This window comes from Mus caroli, chromosome 19 (assembly GCF_900094665.2).
Source record: "Mus caroli chromosome 19, CAROLI_EIJ_v1.1, whole genome shotgun sequence".
In the NCBI taxonomy this organism is placed as follows: Eukaryota; Metazoa; Chordata; class Mammalia; order Rodentia; family Muridae; genus Mus; species Mus caroli.
The window spans coordinates 53,722,632-53,736,390 of record NC_034588.1 but is presented as its reverse complement, the minus strand read 5'-3'; the positions used below and the strand labels follow the sequence as shown (position 1 = coordinate 53,736,390).

The 13,759-nt window shown below is 44.6% G+C and overlaps 1 protein-coding gene across 2 annotated transcripts in view; it reads left to right on the top strand.

The window, feature by feature from the left end:
• The window catches only part of Ablim1 (actin binding LIM protein 1), a 281,810-nt gene that overhangs the window by 53,317 nt on the left and 214,734 nt on the right, over positions 1 to 13,759 (top strand). Inside the window, exon 1 of one of the 2 annotated variants that reach the window (XM_029472685.1) lies at positions 10,795 to 10,902. The exons of the other annotated variant lie outside the window; for it this stretch is intronic. Within the exon in view, the coding sequence (XP_029328545.1) occupies position 10,902 (1 nt within the window). The 5' untranslated portion in view covers positions 10,795 to 10,901. Of the gene's footprint in view, positions 1 to 10,794; positions 10,903 to 13,759 lie in introns of those variants that run through there. 2 annotated transcript variants of the gene reach the window in all.

Here is a 13,759-nt window from a genome sequence, read left to right as displayed (position 1 = left end):
TGAAACTAAGAACATTGGTTTCCCCCCGCCCCCTTGTCCCATGATCTATCAGTAGCAAATATTTCAGTGGTAGGGCTGGAAACCCGTCCCTCCTCTGCCCATGGATACATCTTCCCCTTCATTATGAAGAACCATAGGGCAGTCATGTGAACACCTTCCACCCCTCAACTCTGGCTCCTGTGCTGTGCTTTGAGAGACAATTCTCCAAGACTAAATCATGCTGTGCTATGCTTTGAGAGGCAACTTTCCACACCTGAATCAGGGGCTCCATTACTTCCTGCACCCTGTTGAGTCCAGCCTTGCTTGGTCAGTGTTCGTTCCCAGCAGCCGAGATGCAACATAGGAGAGTAAATGTGCTGTGACCCACCTTTAATCACAGGGCTTTCTTGCTGACATTTCCCGACAGTATATTCTCAGGTTGTCATGTGACACTTGTTTTTGCAGTACTTTCTATATATGGAAAAAAAATGCCCCCTAATTTTCTCTCTAGCATAGTTGGCTGAAATTGGTCTTTATTGTTGGAGCTAGGAGGTAGAAAACAAGCGATTCATACAGAGATATATTCACTGCTACAGTTTCAGGTCTTCAGATACCAGCATTTGATCATTTCTGCTTCATAAGGCGTTCACTGAAGTGGAAGGCCTGTTTATGATTTCACTTATTTCCTTACCAAGTGTATTCATGACTGAAGAACGTCCTCTGTGTTCAGCGAGGGTGAGCACGGGGCTTGCAGGACCTTGCTTCGGCGACCAGCCTGTTGCGTTGTACTGTTGGAAGCTCGTTTCCCTTCTGATCACTACTTACTGCAGTGACAGACGCCATAGGCACAGTCAGATCACGCGTGGCCTCTGGGCTCAGGGGAGCACAGGAGGGATGCAGAGTTTCCTGGATGTTGTTTCAGTAACAACTGTGCGTGGGAGAGACTTTAAATCCTGTAAATACAGTCCATGAAACTAAAAATATCACTAACTGCACTTTCACTAGCCCAGGTATTAAGAAAAACCCACAGGTACAAATACCAGTGACAATCCAAAGCTGACCTAAAAGGGAAGGTAAATCTGAGAAGAGATAATTCCTGTCAGAGACTGGGATTAAAGTATCTTTTGAGCCTGTGAATACAGGCTAGGACTTCTCCTAGGACATGGGAAGGGGCCTAAAGCCCTAGAAGTTTCCTGATGTTCACACAAACATCAAGAAACCCAATACGGGGGCTAAAGAACTAGCCCTGCTGGTGAAGAGTCTCCGATGTGAGCGTGAGAACCCGAGTTCAAGTCCCACAACCCAGGCAAAGGCCAGGTGTGATGGTGTGCACGTAGAATCCCAGTGCTGAGGAGACAGTGATGGATCTCAAGGCTCCCTGGTCAGCCAGCCTAGACAGATGTGTAAGCCCTGGATTCCACTAAAAAATTCTGTGCCCTAAACAAGGTATATGGACTTCTAAGTGCAGTACCTGAGGTAGACCTCTGTTCTTCATACTTATTAACACCTGTCCACAAATGTGTACTTGTACACAAATGTGCGTGTATGTGTGTGTTTGCATGTGCACGCATGCAGGACTGCACACACATACACTTGGGTAGGCCTTGGGGAGGTCAGGGAAACTCACCTAGAATGACCTTATGAGGGGAAGATTTTAGATCTATTGTTTGTCTGTTTGGGGAGTATCAAGGTTTGTATATGCTTGGCCCAGGGAATGGCACTATTAGAAAGTGTGGCCCTGTTGGAGTAGGTGTGTCACTGTGGGTGTGGGCTTTAAGACCCTCATCCTAGCTGCCTGGAAGGCCTTCAGATGAAGATGTGGAACTCTCAGTTTGTCATCCTGCACCATGCCTGCCTAGATGCTGCCATGTTCCTGCCTTGATAATGGACTGAACCTCTGAACCTATAGGCCAGCCTCAATTAAATGTTGTCCTTGTAAGTGTTGCCTTGGTCATGGTGTCTGTTCACAGCAGTAAAACCCTAAGACAGGAAGTGCTAGGGATGGAATCCAGGGCGGGGGGGGGGGGGGCTCATGCCATTCAGACACTCTACCGCTGAGCCACACGCCCATTGGGGCATTTGTAGAGTTTGCTACTTGCATTGGTTACTTCCCTTCCTTCCTACCCCTCTTCCTAACTGCTTTTCCTCCGTTGTAAATGTGGTGGGAAGAGCATCCAGAGAGGGTTTGACCGAAGGAGAAGACTGATATTGCTTTCAAGCCAAGAGACTTTACATCCTTTAGAGGATGGACCAGCCATATTTTCAGCCTTGGAATGGGACCTCCTGAGTTGTTCCATTTCAGAAAGGGCCAGAAGTAGGCTCTTTGCCTAGGTGTGCCTCGGGGTGTGTTTCTTTGCCACCACTGTCCTCACGGTGGCTCCCTTCCTTCTCAGCTGAGAAAGGTGTTTGGAAGGTCCCATCACCATGAAGTTCAGAAGCACATGCTTTATCTGTGTCACTGCCTATAGATGACTAAAAAGCCTGCTACCACACAGGTATCTTCTCCTTTGACATGGGGGGGGTCTCACGTAGCCTAGACTGGCTTTGAACTTGCTGTGTAGCCAAGTTTAATCTTGAACGTTTCATCCTCCTACCTCTACCCCCAGAGTCCTGAGGTTGCAGGAATGTACTACCACACCTGGTTTATAGTTTATGTGATACTGGGGATAGAACTCAGGGCTTACATGCTAGGTAAATCCTCTACCAACTGACCCACATCCTTAACCCCAGATGGGCTTTGAAAGACAACCATAGGCCAAAAGGTTGTTGAAAGACAACAATAGGCCATAGAAAATGGATATCAGTGGTAATTAGCTAATAGTTATTCTTTAGTTAGACGTGGCAGTGGGACTGGTAGTCAGTATGCTTTGTCCTGGTTAGATTTTTTTTTTTTTTTGTCAATGTGACATAAACCTAGACATATCTGGTATGTTACTGTTCTATCGCTGTGAAGAGACACCATGACCAAGACAACTTTTAAAAGAAAGCATCTTGTTGGGAGTTTGTTTATGGTCTCAGAGGGTTAATCTATGATCATCATAGAGGGTTCTAACTCATGGTCAGCAGGCAAAGAGTAGAGAGCGAGAGGGGGATGAGAGGGGGAAGGAAAGGGAGAGGAAGAGGGAGAAACTAGGCCTGGTGGGCCTATGGGGACCTTCTCCTTCAAATCACCGCAGCTGGGAATTTTAATTGAGAAAATGCCTTCTTAAGATAGACTGTAGGCAAGTTTATGGGGTTCTGTCTTGACTCATGATTGATGTGGAAGGGACCCTGCTGAATAGGGTGCTGCCATCCCTGGACAGGTCTTTCCTGGATGGTGTAAGAAAGCAGGCTAAGCGAGCCATAAGAGCAAGCCAGTAAGCAGCATCCCTCCACGGCTTCTGCATCAATTCCTCCTCTGGGTTCCTGCCCTGATGTCTCTGGATGATGAGATGATGAATAAACCTTTTCTTTCTCAAGTTGCTTTTGGTCCTGGGGTTTAATCACAGCCATAGAAACCCTAACTAAGACACCACCCCCTCCCCCAGCTTTGTAAACTCTAGGATCTGACAGTCTCTGTTTAGTGGGACTTGTGTGGCTAGTGACCATACAGAGCTCATTTGAATGATAGCGTTTTGATATCCTTTAATAAAAGGATGACCAAAATTAATTTTACCTGTTTCCTTTTAGTTTTTCTGTGCGGTCACTAGAAAGGGCGTAAGTAAGTTATTTAGGTGTGTGTCCGTCTACAAAGTACCTTTTTACCCACTTGAAAGCCACGGGGTAGTGCCCTAAAGGCTTCCTGGAAGTTTGGGGAGTGGTTGTTTTGATTTTCCTTGTGGCTTTGGTTGTTTAGTTGAACAAACCCAAATTTAATGAATCAGAGCAGCAGGCTGTTATTCTCATACAACAAATTAGACTTGGGATAATGGAACCCCAGGGACGTGTCCCTAGTCAAACTACAAAGCAAGAAAGTGAGTTCTCAGCTTTTAGGAAAATGTTGCCACCAAAGGTCACTTCTCTGTGCCTCTGCTCCAACTGCTGAAAGTTTAGGCTGGCGCTTGATGGCATCCGTGTGGGAAGCATAGCTCGCTTCCTCTCAGACTGTCACACTCTCACAGGAACAAAGTTCACCGTTAATATTCACATCTCCCCCCCCCACCTGTTACCATTCGTGTACATATTGACTGTGTATCAACTTGTTCCTCAGTGTCAGATTTGCTATTTCATTTCCAGTAGGCATTCGTAAGGATAGTAAGCGTTCCCCGAAAAAGCTTGATAACAGGTCAGTAGAGGAGTTGGCACGAGTTCTGCTAGAGATAATATTGTTGCTGCGATGTGGGTGAGGGAGGAACCTTGCAAAGCAGTGGGGCGATGTCTACTCCAGAAAGAGAGCTCCTGCTTAAATGGCTAGAGCGCTCAAGGGCTTCCCGCTCTTCACTTCTCACTGAATTGATTGGAGACAGTTGCTGCTCCCCCGTCCCTTTCCAATTATATGTTGTTTTTACACAGCAGAGACTCAGCCTCCTCCTCTTGAGGGTCAGATTCTGGGGTGTCATGAGAAGGGATGGAAGACATGGGATCAAGGTTTAAAGACATCAGCTGATGCACACTGGTAGAGAAAGAACTGTGACCCCTGTGGATCAGAGGTTTCGGAATAAACCTTACCTGTTTTCCCACGGTTACCCCCTCTCTGTCCTTGCCTTCCATTCTCCTGTGCATAAAACAATGCGTTTAATAAAGCCTTTTGCATTTAACATGCTTATATAAAATAACATTAATTAATTAATTAATTGATTAATTAAGGTTCTTGAGACAGAGCCTCATGTAGCCCAGACTGGCCTCTAATTCTTTTTGTACTTGACTGGCCTTGAATGCCCAATCTTCCTTCCTGAGTGCTGGAGTTATAGCCACGCCTCACCAAGCCTGGCAAAACGACTGTGTAAATAATCTTTCTCTGGAAGAAGAGGTGGCAGTATTGTCTTAGTCTTCTTGTCTTAGCTTTGCTCTAATCCCCAACATGGCTGCATGAGAAGTTGGTGCGCATCCTGTGTCCTTATGAGAGTCTGTTTAAACTTTCATCAAATGTATGACTGACTGACTTCATGTGCTTTCGGCTGATCTCCTCTGTTTGCTTATCTCTAGATAATCGCTGTTTGCTTGCTTGTCTTCGTTAAGGCCAGCCCTCTGCTCACAGTAGCCTAGAGAACATCCCTTCCCAAGTACTCAAGTCTGTCTTGTTCTCATTCACATTCTGGCCACGGGACTCATCCCCCCACAGACCACGTCGGGGCCCCCAGAGCCTCTGTTGACTTTGAGTTAAGAGAGGATATCCCAGAGGGATTATGGGATTTGTATCATAGCCTCACACCTCATTAATAAAGTTCCTTCCAGTAACTGCATGAAGCCATAGCTGTTGCTAGGCGCTTCCAGCCATGTTAGAATCCTTTCTTCAGTTGGGGTTTGGCATTTTAAAATAGCTATTTTTCCTCGAGAAGTCTTAAGCATGGTGATAAAACAGCTCTGTACCTCAGACAGTGTGGAACCTTTGCACGTGGGGCATGGACCAGACACTTTGGGCTTCTGTTTGAGCCAATCAACATGTGTTTAGTCCAAGAATTAGCCTGGACACAGGAGAGAAAGAGCTTAGAGTTTTTACTGCCTCTGTGTGGTAGTTTGAACCCATAGCTTGTCTTTCAGCATTAGAGGGCACTGAGGCTGGTCTCCTCTCTTTATTTCAGTCAGTGTGTGACTGAATCTATCTTTGGGAAGAACTTGTGGGTTCTCTTTGTGACGGGGGCTCTTCACATTCCCTGATAAGGCATGGGGAAGATTTTGGACTCCACAGCCACTCAGGATGGAAGAGCCTGATTTGCCCTGTCTATTTAATCCTCCCTTGCTCCAGAATGACCAAAGATGGCCTTTGATATGAATAGCTTTGTAGAAAATGATAAGAAATATAAATCATCTATAATCAACCCAAGGAATGTTTAAAACAGGCATGAGTAATCTATGCCAGTGTGTACTAATCATATGAAACTCTAGATTATTAGCTGGCCAGGGCAGATTCATAGGTTATTCTATGAATTACCTGTGTGAAACATAATACAATAACTTTCTAAAGTCCGTATTGTTTGTCTTTCATAGCATTTATTATTTTGTGGTTTGTTCCCTCAAGTCCTATTTTCTTCAGTACTTTTACATGAAGAATGTTGGGTTTTGTAAAAGGCCTTTTCTGCGCCTACTGAGATGATCATATGATTGGGGTCTTTAAATCATTTATATGATTTATTGCATTTGTTCATGTAGTCTGTTGAACCTTTTCTGGGTCTCTGAGATAAAACCAACTTGGTTTTGGTGGCCAAGGTCTTTTGAATGCGGGCTTGTATTCAGCATAACAAGTGTTTGAGTGAGAGTTTCTGCATCCGTGTTCATTGGGGATATTGGCCTGCACTTGGTTTTCCTTGCTGTGTCTTTACCTGGTTTCTGTATTAGAGTAATACAGGGTTCATACTGGACGACAGGTGCTATGAAGGGGGAATGGAGAAATGGGGGAGGGGTCTTGAATTGGGAAAGAGGGAGAAAGTGTAATTCAGGTGAGAAGGAAAAAGGAGAGAGAAAGGACACCGAGGTCGTCTGAAGAAACAAACCATGGGGAAACATTAACGTCCCACAAAGAGAACACACGGACCCCTCAGGGATTAAGATGGGGTAATCACACTCACTCTGAAAGGAGTCAAGTGTCTCATCTCAGGAGAAGCCATGGAGGCTTCCTGTGAGGATCTGATTGTCCAGTAGAGGGTAGCGGAAGACCATGCCCCCAGCCCCTGCTGGGGACACTTCTGGGCTCTGTTCAGATGAGTGAGCTGACAAATGGCTTCAAATGTAATCCTAACCATATAGCATTTATGTAAGCTAAGTCTGCAGCGTTTATAGGGCATGTGCTGAGTAGCGTGTGGAGCAGTTGTCTCTGAGCAAGCAAAGAAGACAGAAGCCCAACTGGAAGGGGTTGTTATTCTGTGGTCCCCAGCAGCAAAGACCCAGGGACATGCATTGTGTTGGGAGCCTCGAGTTGCCACTGTTGAGGAGGCGAAGAGCTTTAAAAGAAGTTGTTCACTATTTCTCATCCATAAAATGGGTCGAAGGAAATTCCTACTTCTTCTTCTTTTTTTTTTTCTCTGTGTAACTCTGGCTGTCCTGGAACTCACTCTGTAGACCAGGCTGGCCTCGAATTCAGAAATCCGCCTACCTCTGCCTCCCAAGTACTGGGATTAAAGGCATGCGCCACCACCACCCGGAGTAATCTGGTGGTGGTCAGTAGAGCAACAGAGGGCCAAGTGGAATCAGGAGGGCTGGAGGAGAAATGAGCTGTGAACTGAGTGTGGAAGGTGAACGAGGTTCTCTTGATAATTGGGGGGTGGGGGGGGGACGGACGGACAGTGGACTTGTCTGGGAGCATGAAGGGAGTTCTGGGATGAGAAACAGATGATCTTAGTTCCAAGGTTGCAAAACTCCTTTCAGCAAAGGATATTCCATGCATCATGACTGCTGGGTCTTACTGAAATAAGATTCTATATATACATCTATTTGAAGGATTTCCAAATGCCCTATTTCTTCTGTGCACTCCTGAAGTTCTCGTATTTCAAAGCAAGGGGATCACTGACATACTCCTTACTTTTGAGGAAATCAACCCATAATCTTGCGCGCCCAAGAACGACGCTGCAACAGGATCCTTCTGCACACGTTTATTGGGAGAGCTTGATTGCAGAGGCAAAGAGACCCCAAGCCCAGAAATGGTGCTGCTTATATAGGCCTAGGAGAGGCGTGTCTCACACCCGGATTGGTTGTGCTTGGGTTATGCTTATGACCTCATTTGCATGCCTACATCTGATTGGTTAACTTGTCTCTCATCTGATTGGTTAACTTGTCTCTCATCTGATTGGTTAATTTTGGTTAATTCTCAAAACCTCATCTTGGCAAAAGAACTTTACTGCCTATGTATGNGTGGTGGCCAGCAGTAGCCAACTGCCACTCTGCAACAGCACATGTGGCTTCCCATACCATAAGATACTGTTTAAATGGTTTTCTTCTGGAGAACAGCATTTTAAGGACCTTTCAATGCCTCATGGGTGAAGGGGCAGCGTGGAAGTGGAACTGAACAATTATGTTTGTCAACAGTTCTTGCTTCATCCGGGCTGCACCATCCTCAGAAGGTCCCCTTCTCCTCATATGTGACTTCATACACACAACAGACCATTAGGCAAAGGCAAGGGACAGAAGTACCAGTGGTGTAAAACACAAGAGCACCTTTTACCATTGAAGATGCCTTCATCCTGTACATTATTCTCCAGTTTGATCTTTACCAGATTTTTACGTTTCATTTATTTTATTAAAACACTTGAATAACTCATTAGTGTACCTGTGCTGTTTCAAAAGACAACACATTAGAGATTATGTGTCATTTTTCTTTTTGACTATTTACAATAAAGGTTTCCCTCTCCTGCAGTGCGGTATTTAGAGAGAAGAGCTTGAAAACAGCAGGCTAACTTCTTGGCGGCTTGTTACTGAAAACGGAAGAATGAAATATAAAACATCAGCTAAGCCAATCTCTAAAGTTCAAAGTACAATTCTAAACACCTGGGCATGCATTTTTAAGAGTTTAAATTTTTAGAGTATATTTTTCCTTGTAGATGTTTGAAGATTTTTTTTATTATCAAAAGCAAATAAGATAATATTATAAACAACTCATATTGATCTTGCAGGTTTTTAAGATTTTTGTTTTTATTTTATTTGTGTGTGTGTGTGTGTGTGTGTGTGTGTGTGTGTGTGTGTTTATGCATGTGAGCACAGGTACTTGCAGAAGCCAGAAGAGGGCTTTAGACCCTCTGGACCTATACTTTCAGACAGTCGTGAGTCACCCGACCAAGGAGGGTGTTAGAAATAGAGTTGAGTTCTCTGGCATGCTCTTAGCTATTGAGCTATTTCTTCAGCCCCACCAACAGACTGGAACTTAAGACTTTTATTTTAGATTTATTTTTGTTATTATTTTAAAATTGTGTGTGTGCATGTGTGTGAACGTGGCTATGTGTGCATGTGTGCAGGTGCCCAAAGAGGACAGATGCCTTCCACCCCTGAAGCTGGACTTACAGGCAGTTGAGTCACTTGACATGGGTGCTGGGAACCGAACTTGTGCCCTCCAGATCAGCAAGCCCTCTGAACCGCTGAGCCATCTCTTCAGCCCTGTGAGCATATTTGAAAGCTGTTATCTATGGATGTGTGTCGTTTCTCTTGGATAAACATCCAGTTTGCTAGGTCGAATGTTAGGTAATGTGTAATGCTGGAAGGGTTGGTGAAACTTTTGCTAACAGTTAGGTTGCTTTCCTCTCTTGCTGGGGCTCCCCACGGATGGTATTTTTGTGAGGTGTAATGATAATGGTTTACAGTGATTTGTATTTGCGCCTCACATTGGCTTGAAAACCAATTCTTTGAGAAGTTTTCGTGTGTGTTGTATAGTAGTCAGTCAATTATGAATCTCCCTCTGGGGGCTGTGTGGGGGTTACACGCTCTGTGTCTGTGTTTAGTTTGGCAGACATTTTCTTCCAGCTTGAGGTTTTGTGTGCACTGTGCAGGAGAGCTGCCCCACAGCCTACGTGCTAGCCAAGCAGCCCACCCCTGAGTTATGGCTCAAGTTTGTGGCCTTACAAAGCAGGCTCTTCCTGTGTAGCTTAGACTGGCTTTGAGTTGTTCTACAGCTCAGGGTGGCCTTGAACTCATGAGCTTCTGCTTCTACCTGTCAAGGACTGAAATGGTAGGCAGTATACCGCCACACCTAGCAATTATGTTACTTTAAAATAATCTTTAAATTAATTATGTATGTGGGTGGTTTGCCTCCATATATGTTTGTGTGTCACATATGTGCCTGATGCCATTAAAGACCAAAAGAAAGTGTTGAATTCCATGGAACTAGAGTTACAGACAATCGTGAGCTATCGTGTGGGTACCAGGAATTGAACCTGGGTCCTCTGGAAGAACAGCCAGTGCTCTTAACTTCTGAGCCACCTCTCTAACCCCCAGTGATGTTCTTAACAGTAGCTTTTAGAAAATTGAAGTACTTAAATTTAATGAAGCTAACCGTGGTCCATCAGTTGTGATTTTAGTATCCCATCTGAAGAATCTTGGCCCAAGCAGATGGTAACAGAAGTAATCCTTTTGTTTTTTCTAAAACTTTATAAGTTTATATGTTGTGTTTAGATCTATGATTCATGGTCCATTTTGTAATTTTTCCCCTGGTATGAATGTCCTTTACTCATTTGTATATTTTTAGAAAATTCATTAATAATATATACATATGGATCTGTTTCTAGATTGTCTGTTGTTTCCGTGATCAATTTCGTTTGCATTATGCTACTATTACGCTGCCTTGATTAATATGGTTTTATAAAATATGCATGACAGATGATATACATTTTCCATCTGTTTTCTTCTTTGTGCGTATGGGTGCATGTGGATGTGTGTGCAGATGTGCATGCTCGTGTTTGCACTTGGGTGTGGAGGTCAGATGTTAACCTCAGGTGCCTTCTTCAGTCACTTCTCTCCCCATCAGTTCTGAGACAGCCTCTCTCAGTTTTGCTTGGAGCTCATTGCTTTCCCTAAGCTGGCGGGTCAAAGCCAGCCTAGTCCGTCTCTGCTTCTCTAAGGCTGAGATCACAAGTGCACACCACACACCTGGCCTTTATGTGTCCCCAGAGCGTGACTTGAGGTTCTCGTGCTGATTCAGCAAGCACTTGAATGACTGAGATATCCCATCCCCCTTTTGGCTTTTTTTAAAAAAGGTTACATTGGACCTAAAGCTCAGTTGTCACTGCGGAAGACGAACAGAAAGATTGTAAGAGCCAGAGGGTCAGGGAGTTTGCTACGAGACTGCCTCCTAGGGAATGCCATAAAGTAAGTGTGATTAAAACAAACTCTTTAAAAGGGTTCCTTGGATGGGGTTGGAAATGTAGCTCAGTGGTAGAGCACATGCCTCATTCTCATGAGGCTCTGGGATCTCCCTGTAGAAACACACACACACATACACTCTCACACTCATGCACACATAGCATATCTCTGTCCCTTAAGGATCCTGTGTGTGCTGCTTTGATAGCAGACACAGCTGTTTGTAGTTCTTTACTTTTTATTCCTGGGGGATATGTTGTAATTCTAAATAGTAGGTTTCGGTTCCCATTTTTCCCATACTGTTTCTTAGATTAGCTTCCTGCTAGAGTATTAGTAGCTTTAACTATATTATTAATATAGAATTACTTTGTTGATTCTGAATATTAGCCTCCTATTTTAGTCTGTCTATATTTAACCCCTATTAAAAATGAGGAAACTATCTTAGATACCCTTACTGCCCTATGCAATCATTTTACCTTTTGACTGCTCTCAAGTATATATATATTATTTTAGATTTTAGATATTATGTGTTTGGATGTGTGTGTGTGCGTGAATGCCATTGTGTGCTCACACCAAGTGCATGAATGCCATTGTGTGCTCACACCATCTGCATGAATGCCAGTGTGTGCCTGTGAGATGCGCTCCTCTATGGCTCTCCCTACTTGTTTTCTGAGATTCACCTAGGGCCTCCCTGACTTGACTACTCTGGCTGAGCAGCAGGCTGCAGGAGTCCTGGCCTGCCTCCCAGTGCCCAGACTACAGGCACAGGCACATGAGTTTTACTAAGGGCTGGGGATGGACCTCTGGGCCTGATGATTACACAGCAATGGTTTCACTGCCAGAGCCATCTCTACAGCCTCTGGATGCTACTGTTTAACCATCAAAGTTAATATATTTTAAATAGTAAACTTTCATGTCCCTTGTTTATTATAAGTCAGTTTGTAGAGATTAAACCTAACTGGTATGATTGATTGTGTTCCCCAAAGACTTGGGCACTGGAAGTACATTCCCCAAGTGGCCATGTTGAGGAGGAGGCTTCAGACGGTGGGATTTAGCTCCAAGACATGTCACTTGGGAACCATCACTGAGGGGAGTGATGTAATCCTCATGGGACATTTGTTAGTTCCTTTGAGGGTGAGTTATGCTAGACATGACGGGGGAACACCTTGAATCCCAGAACTCAGGAGTAAGAGGCAGGAGGATCTCTGTGAGTTCCGGGGCCAGCCACTTTGACATAGTGAATTATAGGCCAGCACAACGAGAGCCTGCTTTTTGAAGGTAGGTTACATAACAGGAAGGCATGGCTCCCAGAACTCTCTGGCTTCCTGTCCTGCCATCTGCCACAGAGTCCTCACCAGAGGCTGAACAGATGGCCTTGGGTTCACTCAAGCTTGAACTTGCAGCCCTCAAAGCTGTGAGCGAAATGAACCACCCTTTAAAATAAAGGACCCAGCCTTAGGTATTTTGTCTTATCAACAGAAACAGACTAATGCACCAGAAGAAAACATTGCTAACGTTAAAATTCTGTTTATAGTCTTGAAAGCAGAAGCAAGCATTATGACTGAGCATACTGTGTGTGTACTTGTGTGTATGTGTCCGTGTGTAGAGTAGGTGCACATGCAGAGGTATTGAGTATCTTCCTCACTTATTCTACCTCCCCCCCCCCTTTTTTTAAAGACAGGGTCTCTCACGGGATCTGGAGCTTGCCCCAGGGATTCTCTGTCTTCTCCCCATTTCTGGAACTCACACCAGGATACCAGGCCTTTTATGTAGGTTCTGGGCTCTGAATTCAGGTTCTCAGACCTGAGCTGCAAACTCTCACTAACTGAGTCACTGCCCCAGCCTGAGGAGACACTGCTCTGTGAACTAAATCTGCCTGGGTCTGAAGCAGTGTTTCTCCATCTTTCCAGTGCTGTGACCCCTGAAGAGAGTTCCTCATGCTGTGGTGGACCCCCCCCCCAACCATAAAATTATTTTCATTGCTACTTCATAACTGTAATTTTGCCACTGTTATAAATCATAACGTAAATATCTGATATGCAGGTTATTTGACCCGTGTAAAAGAGCTGTTGGATCCCCAAAGCTTTGGGACCCATGCAAGCATTCAAGTCACGGTCAAAGGTACGGTTCTCTCAGCTCTTCTCAGAGCTGCGCTACTTTATCTTAATGCAAGTAATCCTTTCCTTGTAGAGATTTTTAGTTTTCATGAAATTTCAAGTCATTATTTTGATAATGACTTAATGATCAGTTGCTGGATAAAACCCTCTTGCCTGGACGGTTTCCTGGAGCCCTCTGATGTCTTCTGCCTTGGATTCACCAATATCTAGATCTGCTGCCTACTTATCACTGTGCAGTTCTCCTCCTTCCAGGTTTAACAAACTGGTTTATATTTTTATTATTTAAAAAAAAAATGCTGTGTGTCCTCTGGATGTGTGTGTGTGTGAGCCCAGTGCTTACAGCCTCTGGAAGAGGACGTGAGGCAGCAGTTAGACCTGACTCGGGTCCTCTGGAAACCAGCAATCCTTCTTAACCATGGAGCCATCTCTACAATACCTTCCCGCACTTCACACATGCACACACACACACACACACACACACCACACACACATACACACACACCCCACACATACACACACATACATACACAAACACACACACACACATACACCACACACCACACACATACACACACACCACTCACAAACACACACACCACACACACACACATAAACCACACACACACCACACACATACACACACACATACACACACACCACACACACACATGCACACTCACACACACACATGCACACTCACACACACACCACATACATACACACCACACACATATACACACACACACACA